General features: G+C 53.1%; 1 protein-coding gene across 1 annotated transcript in view; it reads left to right on the top strand.

Annotated features, from left to right (window-relative positions):
* The first annotated feature begins 358 nt into the window (after positions 1-358).
* LOC132569158 (BRCA2-interacting transcriptional repressor EMSY-like) overlaps positions 359-11,886 on the top strand; it is a 35,984-nt gene continuing 24,456 nt past the window's right edge. The window contains exons 1-4 of the mRNA XM_060235345.1: positions 359-539; positions 2,906-3,058; positions 5,361-5,614; positions 10,422-10,692. Of these exons, the coding sequence (XP_060091328.1) occupies positions 359-539; positions 2,906-3,058; positions 5,361-5,614; positions 10,422-10,692 (859 nt within the window). The remainder of the gene's footprint in view (positions 540-2,905; positions 3,059-5,360; positions 5,615-10,421; positions 10,693-11,886) is intronic.

Below are 11,886 nucleotides of genomic sequence, written 5' to 3'. Positions count from 1 at the left end.
TCCCTCCCTCCCTTCTTTTCTTCCTCCCTCTCTCCCTTCCTCCCTTCCCCCCTCTCCCCCTTTCTCCCTCCCTCCCTTCCTCCCTCCCTCCCTTCACTGATGTTCATGTCTCGTGGCTCTCAAACATCTGTTGTTTATGCTATGTGGCTCTTACGTTAAGCAAGTTTGGCCGCCCCTGGACTAGATGGTCTGTAAAGGCCCCTTCCAACTCTGTGATTCTATGAATTGTTTGGCCTGCTTAAGCTGGAGGCCACAGCAGGTCAGAAGAGTTGAACAGCAGTGCCTCGTGGCTGCACAAACCCATCTGAGTTGTGACTAGACGGAGCGCTGAATCTGGACCTTTGCGTTTCTTCGTAGCATGTCCGGGCCAAACAGCTCCTCCGAATGGTCCATCGAAGGGAGGCGGCTGGTCCCTCTGATGCCACGGCTGGTCCCCCAGACGGCGTTTACCGTCACGGCAAACGCCGTTGCCAACGCTGCTCTCCAGCACAATGCTTCTCTTCCGTCTCCCGCGGAAACGGGGAGCAAAGAAAGTGACGGTAAGGTGGCCGTTGGGGGATTGGGAACGGGGCTCTCATTTCTCAAAAGGGGAGAGACGGTGGCTCACTGGTAGAGCATCTGCTTGGTAAGCAGAAGGTCCCAGGTTCAGTCCCCGGCATCTCCATCTAAAATGGGTCCAGTCAAATAGGCGTGAAAAACCTCAGCTTGAGACTCTGGAGAGCTGCTGCCAGTCTGAGTAGACAAGACTGACTTTGATGGACCCAGGGGGGTCTGATTCAGTTGAAGGCAGCTTCATAGGGGAATGGGTAAGCATATGGACCAGGGGTTCATCAGTGGCTATTATCCACAGCTTATTGTTGGAACTCTCTGTCTGGGGCAGTGATGCCTTGTATTCTGGTGCTTCAGAGGGGGGGCACAGTGGAAGGGCTTCTAGCCCCAGTGGTGGACCTATTGATGGCACCTGGTTTTTTTGGCCACTGTGTGACACAGAGTGTTGGACTGGATGGGCCACTGGCCTGATCCAACATGGCTTCTCTGATGTTCTTATGTGACACAGAGTATTGGACTAGATGGGCCACTGGCCTGATCCAACATGGCTTCTCTAATGTTCTTATGTGACACAGAGTGTTGGACTGGATGGGCCACTGGCCTGATACAACATGGCTTCTCTTATGTTCTTATGTGACACAGAGTATTGGACTAGATGGGCCACTGGCCTGATCCAACATGGCTTCTCTAATGTTCTTATGTGACACAGAGTATTGGACTAGATGGGCCACTGGCCTGATACAACATGGCTTCTCTTATGTTCTTATGTGACACAGAGTATTGGACTAGATGGGCCACTGGCCTGATCCAACAGGGCTTCTCTTATGTTCTTATGTGACACAGAGTATTGGACTAGATGGGCCACTGGCCTGATCCAACATGGCTTCTCTAATGTTCTTATGTGACACAGAGTGTTGGACTGGATGGGCCACTGGCCTGATACAACATGGCTTCTCTTATGTTCTTATGTGACACAGAGTATTGAACTAGATGGGCCACTGGCCTGATCCAACATGGCTTCTCTAATGTTCTTATGTGACACAGAGTATTGGACTAGATGGGCCACTGGCCTGATACAACATGGCTTCTCTTATGTTCTTATGTGACACAGAGTATTGGACTAGATGGGCCACTGGCCTGATCCAACAGGGCTTCTCTTATGTTCTTATGTGACACAGAGTATTGGACTAGATGGGCCACTGGCCTGATCCAACATGGCTTCTCTAATGTTCTTATGTGACACAGAGTGTTGGACTGGATGGGCCACTGGCCTGATACAACATGGCTTCTCTTATGTTCTTATGTGACACAGAGTGTTGGACTGGATGGGCCACTGGCCTGATACAACATGGCTTCTCTGATGTTCTTATGTGACACAGAGTGTTGGACTGGATGGGCCACTGGCCTGATCCAACATGGCTTCTCTTATGTTCTTATGTGACACAGAGTGTTGGACTGGAGGGGCCATTGGCCTGATCCAACATGGCTTCTCTTATATTCTTATGTGACACAGAGTGTTGGATTGGAGGGGCCATTGGCCTGATCCAACATGGCTTCTCCTATGTTCTTATGCTATTAGCCACAAACTATTAGATGGAAGACTCTGTCTGGAGCAGTTATGCTCTGTATCCTTGGTGCTTGGGAGGGGGGGGAGCAACAGTGCAAGGGCTTCTAGTGTTCTGGCCCCACTGGTGGATCTCCTGAATGTACCTGAGTTTTGGCCTCTGTGTGACACAGAGTGTTGGACTGGAGGGGCCATTGGCCTCATCCAACATGGCTTCTCTTATGTTCCTATGTTCTGTTACGCTGGGTTCAGGCTTTAGCTGGCACAGCTTTTCCTACTGCTGCAAAAAGGAATCAAAATACTGCTGAGAGGTGATAGGATCACCATCTTCAAGTACTTAAAGGGCCGTCCTATAGAGGATGCTGTGGGATTGTTTTCTGTGGCCCCGGAAGGTAGGACCAGAACCAGTGGGTTGAAATTAAATCAGAAGCGTTTCCAGCTCAACATTAGGAAGAACTTCCTGACTGTTAGAGCGATTCCTCAGTGGAACAGGCTTCCTCGGGAGGTGGCGGGCTCTCCTTCCTTGGTGGTTTCTAAACAGTGGCTAGATGGCCATCTGACAGTGATGAAGATCCTGTGAATTTAGGGGGAGGGATTTGTGAGTTTCCTGCATTGTGCAGGGGGTTGAACTAGATGACCCTGGAGGTCCCTTCCAACTCTATGATTCCAACTGTATGATTCACTGAGGGTGCTGGAGAGTCAACCTGTGACTTGAAAGTTGTCAACGGTACGGAGAGAACAGTAGGAGTCTAACCCTTGTTCGTGCCCCATGTGTTTCCTCTTCCTCTCCAGTGGTGGTGTGCTATTCCTACACGAGTACAACTTCCACTCCCACATCCACTCCGGTTCCGAGCGGCAGCATCGCCACTGTCAAGTCCCCCAGACCCGCCAGCCCGGCTTCCAACGTGGTCGTCCTGCCGAGCGGAAGCGCCGTTTACGTTAAAAGTAAGTGAAAAGAGGCACAAGGTAAGCATCAAACTGGGAGTCTGGAGAGCTGTTTTAGAGGAGCTCTTGCTTTTATTTTATGTATTAATGACATTCGAAGAGGGCACCCTTGTGGTTCTGCCATAGAAGAGCAAGCTTCGAGTCCAGTCGTGCCTTAGAGAGCAACGGGATTTCCAGAGTATGAGCTTTCGGGAGTCAAAGCTACGATTGTCAAGGGCTTGCCACTACTGGTTGTATCTCCCAGCTTCCGAGCAGGTCTAAGGGCTCAAGGACCCACATTCCCACTAGGATCTAACAAACATAAGAACACGGAGAGCCAGTTTGGTGTCGTGGTTAAGTGTGCGGACTCTTATCTGGGAGAACCGGGTTTGATTCCCCACTCCTCCACTTGCACCTGCTAAGATGGCCTTGGGTCAGCCAGAGCTCTCTTGTCTGGGAGAACCGGGTTTGATTCCCCACTCCTCCACTTGCACCTGCTGGAATGGTCTTGGGTCAGCCATAGCTCTCTTATCTCGGTGAACCGGGTTTGATTCCCCACTCCTCCACTTGCACCTGCTGGAAAGGCCTTGGGTCAGCCAGAGCTCTCTTGTCTGGGAGAACCGGGTTTGATTCCCCCACTCCTCCACTTGCACCTGCTGGAATGGCCTTGGGTCAGCTATAGCTCTCTTATCTGGGAGAACCGGGTTTGATTCCCCCCTCCTCCACTTGCAGCTGCTGGAATGGCCTTGGGTCAGCCAGAGCTCTCTTATCTGGGAGAACCGGGTTTGATTCCCCACTCCTCCACTTGCACCTGCTGGAATGGCCTTGGGTCAGCCATAGCTCTCTTCTCTGGGAGAACCAGGTTTGATTCCCCACTCCTCCACTTGCACCTGCTGGAATGGCCTTGGATCAGCCATAGCTCTCTTCTCTGGGAGAACCAGGTTTGATTCCCCACTCCTCCACTTGCACCTGCTGGAATGGCCTTGGATCAGCCATAGCTCTCTTCTCTGGGAGAACCAGGTTTGATTCCCCACTCCTCCACTTGCAGCTGCTGGAATGGCCTTGGGTCAGCCAGAGCTCTCTTCTCTGGGAGAACCAGGTTTGATTCCCCACTCCTCCACTTGCACCTGCTGGAATGGCCTTGGATCAGCCATAGCTCTCTTCTCTGGGAGAACCAGGTTTGATTCCCCACTCCTCCACTTGCAGCTGCTGGAATGGCCTTGGGTCAGCCAGAGCTCTCTTCTCTGGGAGAACCAGGTTTGATTCCCCACTCCTCCACTTGCACCTGCTGGAATGGCCTTGGATCAGCCATAGCTCTCTTCTCTGGGAGAACCAGGTTTGATTCCCCACTCCTCCACTTGCAGCTGCTGGAATGGCCCTAGGTCAGCCAGAGCTCTCTTATCTGGGAGAACCGGGTTTGATTCCCCACTCCTCCACTTGCAGCTGCTGGAATGGCCTTGGGTCAGCCAGAGCTCTCTTCTCTGGGAGAACCGGGTTTGATTCCTCACTCCTCCACTTGCAGCTGCTGGAATGGCCTTGGGTCAGCCAGAGCTCTCTTCTCTGGGAGAACCGGGTTTGATTCCCCCACTCCTCCACTTGCACCTGCTGGAATGGCCTTGGGGCAGCCATAGCTCTGGCAGAGGTTGTCCTTGAAAGGGCAGCTGCTGGGAGAGCCCCCTCAGCCCCACCCACCACACAGTGTCTGTTGTGGGGCAGGGAGATAAAGGAGATTGTGAGCTGTTCTGACATTCGGAGAGGAGGGCGGGATATAAATCCAATGTCGTCGTCTTATTAGAGAGGCCATGTTGGATCAGGCCAATGGAGCTCTGACTTTGGAAGCCTTACACCCCCGAAATGTTGTTGGTCTTTCGGGCGCTACTGGACTCAAGCACAGGAAGAATATTATAGTTCAGTCAGATAAAAGTAAGTTATTCATTTGTTTATGGGGCTACGCAGTATAGCAGGGGTGGCCAACGGTAGCTCTCCAAATGTTTTTTTGCCTACAACTCCCATCAGCTCCAGCCAGCATGGCCAATGGCTGGGGCTGATGGGAGTTGTAGGCAAAAAAAAACATCCAGAGAGCTACCGTTGGCCACCCCTGCACTATAGGAACTTAAGAGCCCTGCTAGATGAAACCAGTGGTCACTCTAGCCCAGCATCCTGTCTCAGTGGCCAACCAGTTCCTCCGGAGGGCCAGCAACAGGGCAGCGAGGCTGAGGCCTTTCCCTGATGTCGCCTCCTGGCTCTGGGATTCGGAGGTTTGCTGCCTTTGAACGTGGCTCCCACGTGGCTAAGAAACGCTCGGGGGGCGGGTGTCTTGCAGGCGTGAGCTGCTCAGACGACGACGAGAAGCCCCGCAAGAGGCGCCGCACCAACTCCTCGAGCTCGTCGCCCGTCCTCCTGAAGGAGGTGCCGAAGGCCGTCACGCCGGTGACGAAAACCATCACGGTGCCCGGCAGCCCGAAGATGAGCAGCATCATGCAGAGCATTGCCAACTCCTTGCCTCCCCACATGTCCCCGGTGAAGATCACCTTCACCAAGCCCTCCACGCAGACGACCAACACGACAACCCAGAAGGTAAGGGAGTGTGCAGGGGGGGAGGAGTGTTTTTATCTGCCCTTTCTCTGAGCTCAAACCTTGGGAGGAGGCTGTGGTTCAGTGGTAGAAGATAAGAATTTAAGAAGAGCCCTGCTAGATCAGCCCAGTGGTCCAGCCTCCTGTCTCATGCAATGGCCATCCAGTTCCTCTGGGGGACGTAGAGACGGAGGCCTTCCCCTGATAAGGACTTAAGAAGAGCCCTGCTGGATCACACCTAGTGGTCCTTCTAGTCCAGCCTCCTGTCTCACACAGTGACCATTCAATTCCTTTGGGGCGGGGGTTACTAACGGTAGCTCTCCAGATGTTTTTTTGCCTAAAACTCCCATCAGCCCCAGCAAGCATGGCCAATGGCTGGGGCTGATGGGAGTTTTAGGCAAAAAACATCTGGAGAGCTACTGTTGGCCACCTCTGCTCTGGAGGATGTAGAGACGTAGGCCTTCTCCTGATAAGGACTTATGAAGAGCTCTGCTGGATCATACCTAGTGGTCCTTCTAGTCCAGCCTCTTGTCTCACACAGTCGCCAACCAGTTCCTCTGGAGGGACTGTAACAGGGCAGAGAGGCTGAGTCCTTCATAAGAACATCAGAAGAGCCCTGCTGGATCATTCCATTGGTCCATCTAGTCCAGCCTCCTGTCTCAAACAGTAACCAGCCAGTTCCTCTGGAGGGCCAACAACAGGGCAGAGAGGCTGAGGCCTTCATAAGAACATCAGAAGAGCCCTACTGGATCAGACCAGTGGTCCATCTAGTCCAGCCTCTTGTCTCACACAGTGGCCAACCAGTTCCTCTGGAGGGCCAACAATGGGGCAGAGAGGCTGAGGTCTTCATAAGAACATCAGAAGAGACCTGCTGGATCAGACCAGTGAGGGTCATAAGAACATAAGAGAAGCCATGTTAGATCAGGCCAATGGCCCGTCCAGTCCAACATTCTGTGTCACACAGCGGCCAAATATATATATATATATATATATATATACACACACACACACACACACACACACTCTGTGGCTAATAGCCACTGATGGACCTCTGCTCCATATTTTTATCTAACCCCCTCTTGAAGATGGCCATGCTTGTGGCCGCCACCACCTCCTGTGGCAGTGAATTCCACATGTTAATCACCCTTTGGGTGAAGAAGGACTTCCTTTTATCTGTTTTAACCTGGCTGCTCAGCAATTTCATCGAATGCCCACGAGTTCTTGTATTGTGAGAAAGGGAGAAAAGTACTTCTTTCTCCATCTAGTCCAGCCTCCTGTCTCACACAGTGGCCTGCCAATTCCTCTGGAGGGCCAACAACAGGGCAGAGAGGCCAAGGCCTTCCTAAGAACATCAGAAGAGCCCTGCTGGATCAGACCAGTGAGGGTCCATCTAGTCCAGCCTCCTGTCTCATGCCGTGGCTGTTCAGTTCCTCTGGAGGACGTAGAGATGGAGGCCTTCCCCTGATAAGGACTGAAGAAGAGCCCTGCTGGGTCTCACCTAGTGGTCCTTCTCGTCCAACATCCTGTCACACGCAGTAGCCAACCAGTTCCTCTGGACAGCCAACAACAGGGCATAGAGGCCAAGGCCTTCCCCTGAGAAGAACCTAGAAAGAGCCCTGCTGGATCAGACCAGTGGCCCATCTAGTCCGGCATCCTTTCTTACATAATGTCCAACCAGTTCATCTGTGGGGGGTCAGCAACAGGGTATAGTGGCCAGTGCCTTCCTAAGAACATCAGAAGAGCCCTGCTGAATCAGACCAGTGGTCCATCTAGTCCAGCCTCCTGTCTCATGCAGTAGACACCCAGTTTCTCTGGAGGGCCAACAAGAGGGCATAGAGGCTGAGGCCTTCCCCTGATAAGAACATCAGAAGAGCCCTGCTGGACCAGATGGGCCACTGGCTTCGGCCAACACGACTTCTCTTATGTTTTGATGTCTGGAGCAGTGATGCTCTGTTTTCTTGGTGCTTGGGGGGCCACAGTGGAAGGGTTTCTGGAGTTCTGTCCCTGCTGGCAAACCTTCTGATGGCACCTGGTTTTTGGCCACTGTGCGACACAGTGTAGGACTGAATGGGCCACTGGCCTGATTCAACATGGCTTCTCTTATGTTCTTATGTCTGGGTCAGTGATGTCTCTACTCTTGGTGCTTGGAGAGGCAAAAGTGGGAGGGCTTCTGGAGTTCTGGCCCTGCTGGCAAACCTCCTGTTGGCACCTGGTTTTTGGCCACTGTGTGACACAGTGTAGGACTGGATGGGCCACTGACCTGATCCAACATGGCTCCTCTTACGTCTCGGGCAGGGTTGCTCTGTCTTCTTGGTGCTTGGGGGGGAGCACAGTGGGAGGGCTTCTAGTGTTCTGGCCCCACTGGTTGACCTCCTGATGACGCCTGGTTTTTGGCCACTGTGTGACACAGAGTGTTGGACTGGACGGGCCATTGGCCTGATCCAACATGGCTTCTCTCTCGAGTTACGTCTGGGGCAGTGATGCTCTGTTTTCTCGATGCACCTTAGAGACCAACAAGACTTTCGGCGTTTCAAGCTTCAGCACTCTGCTGAAGGGAGTTTTGATCCTTGAAAGTGCACATCCCGAAAATCTTACTGCGTCTCAGCTGCAACTGGACTCGAACCTAGCTTTCCCCCTGCCGGAGACTCAGAACAGACAATCACCAAAGCTTGTTTTAAGTAGGAATGCACGGGAACGCAGTTCCAGCTAGCTTGGTGTCAGGGGTGCGGCCCAATTTGCAAACGAGCCCCTACTCAGCTTTTCCTACAAAAAAAAGCCCTGTGCGAAACAGTGGTGCCATCAGGGGGTGTGGCCTAATATGCAAATGAGTCCCTGCTGTGCTTTTTCTACAAAAAAAGCCCTGACAATCATCAAAGCCCGATGAGGAAAGGAAAGGTCTCCTGTGCAAGCAACAGTCCTTTCCGACTCTGGGGTGACGTTGCTTTCACGACGTTTTCATGGCAGGCTTTTGACGGGGTGGTTTGCCATTGCCATCCCCAGTCATCTACGCTTTCCCCCCAGCAAGCTGGGGACTCATCTTACCGACCTCGGAAGGATGGAAGGCTGAGTCAACCTCGAGCCGGCTATCTGAAAGCCCAGCTTCCGCCGGGGATCGAACTCAGGTCGTGAGCAGAGCTTAGGACTGCAGTGCTGCAGCTTTAACACTCTGCGCCACGGGGCTCTATAATGGCCATCTAGGAAAGGAAAGGTCCCCTGTGCAAGCGCCAGTCGTTTCCGACTCTGGGGTGACGTTGCTTTCACGACGTTTTCACGGCAGACTTTTTACGGGACGGTTTTGCCCTTGCCTTCCCCAGTCCTCTACACTTTCCTCCCAGCAAGCTGGGTCCTCATTTGACCGACCTCGGAAGGATGGAAGGCTGAGTCAACCTGGAGCTGACTACCTGAAAACCCAGCTTCCGCTGGGATCGAACTCAGGTTGTGAGCAGAGTTCAGACTGCAGTACTGCAGCCTTTCCACTCTGCAACACAGAGCTCTTAAAAGTAAAGGTAGTCCCCTGGTGCAAGCAGCAGTCGTTTCCGACTCTGGAGTGACGTTGCTTTCACAACGTATTCACGGCAGACTTTTTACGAGGCGGTTTTGCCCTTGCCTTCCCCAGTCGTCTACGCTTTCCCCCCAGCGAGCCGGGTCCTCATTTGACCGACCTCGGAAGGATGGAAGGCTGAGTCAACCTCGAGCCGGCTACCTGAACGCCCAGCTTCCGCCGGGGATCGAACGCAGGCCGTGAGCGGAGAGCTCAGACCCGCAGTACTGCTGCTTTAGCACTCTGCGCCACGGTGCCGCGCAAAGCCCGATGACAAGCCCCCAAAATCCAGCGGGTCAGGAGAGTGTCCTGTGTGAAACATTGGCACATCAGGGGGTGTGGCCTAATAGGCAAATGAGTCCCTGCTGTGCTTTTTCTACAAAAAAAGGCCCTGACAGTCATCAAAGCCCGATGAGGAAAGGAAAGGTCCCCTGTGCAAGCGCCAGTTTTTTCCAACTCTGGGGTGACATTGCTTTCAGCGTGTGAGAACTTGAATGGCTCACACGCTGGTGTATGACTCCAGCACGATTATCACACTCTTCCTCTACTTCACCTCTCTGTTTTAAGAACTGCGGCCAGAGAGGCACATTTTTCCATTCCTGGTGGCTCTGCCCCGTCATACAAAGCTTTTGGAAGCTAATTTACCAAGAAGGGCATGCCCTCACCTCATACTCTCCACCATTCACGCCAGAGTACGCTCTTCTGAACCTTGCAGGCGCCTCACGCACTCCTGACCACACAGAAGAACTAGTTTCACACATGTTCGTAGCAGCTAAATTCGCGATTGCCCTGGTTTGGAAGCAACAAACGCCTCCTTCGAGACAGGCACGGTGGCTGAAATTGTGGGATTATTTTGTCTCAGATAAGCTCACCTATGATTTGGATCCTCGTTCCTCCTCCCAAACCGCTTCCCTAGACTTTATGTGCAAATGGCGTCCCTTTATTGAGAAAGTCTCGAAGGACAGAAGGAACCCTAATGACTCATACCATGCTGTTTTGATGTCATGTCAACTAATGCTGTAATTAGGCTTTAATAGCTAACCTTGTATGTTTCCCTTTCCCTATTTTATATTGGTACATGCTACACATCTGTTGATGTCTCATCGCTATTGTACATTGAACTTTATATTAATAAAGCTTTTCAAAATTTAAAAACACACACACACACACACACATTGCTTTCACGACGTTAGCAAAAGCTTAGAAGCGCCATCCCCGCCATTGGCTCCCAGCGCAGCGAATGAAACGTGCTTCTGCTTTCGTTTCCAGGTGATCATCGTCACCACGTCTCCCAGCTCCACCTTCGTGCCCAACATCCTGTCCAAGTCTCACAACTACGCCGCCGTCACCAAGCTCGTCCCGACCTCCGTCATCGCCTCCACCACTCAGAAGCAGCCGGTGGTCATCACCGCCCCCCAGTCCTCCCTGGTCAGCAGCAGCACCGGCGGCTGCTCCGCCCCCTCCTCCGCCCCCAGCACCGTGGCCGTGACCACCGTGGTGTCCTCCACGCCTTCCGTCGTGATGTCCACCGTAGCGCAGGGTGAGACGCTGGTCATCTTGGGTGGGCTTTTGCTGGCTTCCAGCAGGTGTCCTCTTACATTCCTACCAGGGAAAGGCCTCAGCCTCTGTGCCCTGTTGTTGGCCCTCCAGAGGAACAGGTTGAGGCCACTGCGTGAGACTGGAGGCTGGACTAGATGGACCCACACTGGTCTGATCCAGCAGGGTTCTTCTGATGTTCTTATGAAGGCCTCGGCCTCTGCCCTGTTGTTGGCCCTCCAGAGGAACTGGCAGGCCACTGTGTGAGACTGGAGGCTGGACTAGATGGACCCTCCCTGGTCTGATCCAGCAGGGCTCTTCTGATGTTCTTATGAAGGCCTCGGCCTCTGCCCTGTTGTTGATCCTCCAGAGGAACTGGCAGGCCATTGTGTGAGACTGGAGGATGGACTAGATGGACCCACACTGGTCTGATCCAGCAGGGTTCTTCTGATGTTCTTATGAAGGCCTCGGCCTCTGCCCTGTTGTTGGCCCTCCAGAGGAACTGGCAGGCCACTGTGTGAGACTGGAGGCTGGACTAGATGGACCCTCCCTGGTCTGATCCAGCAGGGCTCTTCTGATGTTCTTATGAAGGCCTCAGCCTCTCTGCCCTGTTGTTGATCCTCCAGAGGAACTGGCAGGCCATTGTGTGAGACTGGAGGATGGACTAGATGGACCCTCACTGGTCTGATCCAGCAGGGCTCTTCTGATGTTCTTATGAAGGCCTCGGCCTCTGTGCCCTGTTGTTGGCCCTCCAGAGGAACTGGCAGGCCGCTGTGTGAGACAGGAGGCTGGACTAGATGGACCCTCCCTGGTCTGATCCAGCAGGGCTCTTCTGAGGTTCTTATGAAGGCCTCGGCCTCTGTGCCCTGTTGTTGGCCCTCCAGAGGAACTGGCAGGCCGCTGTGTGAGACAGGAGGCTGGACTAGATGGACCCTCCCAGGTCTGATCCAGCAGAGCTCTTCTTATGTTCTTCTCAGGGGAAGGGCTCGGCCTCTCTGCCCTGTTGTTGGTCCTCCAGAGGAACTGGTTGGCCACTGCGTGAGACATGCTGCTGGACTAGATGGACCCTGGACTAGCTTAAGACCCTGGAGAGCCACTGCCAGTCTGAGAAGACAATACTGACTTTGATGGACCAAAGGTCTGATTCAGTATAAGGCAGCTTCATTTGTTCATATGACCCTCATTGGTCTGATCCATC

This window comes from Heteronotia binoei, chromosome 3 (genome assembly GCF_032191835.1).
Source record: "Heteronotia binoei isolate CCM8104 ecotype False Entrance Well chromosome 3, APGP_CSIRO_Hbin_v1, whole genome shotgun sequence".
NCBI lineage: Eukaryota > Metazoa > Chordata > Lepidosauria > Squamata > Gekkonidae > Heteronotia > Heteronotia binoei.
Note: the sequence above shows the minus strand (reverse complement) of the source record. Positions and strands in the feature narration are given on the sequence as shown.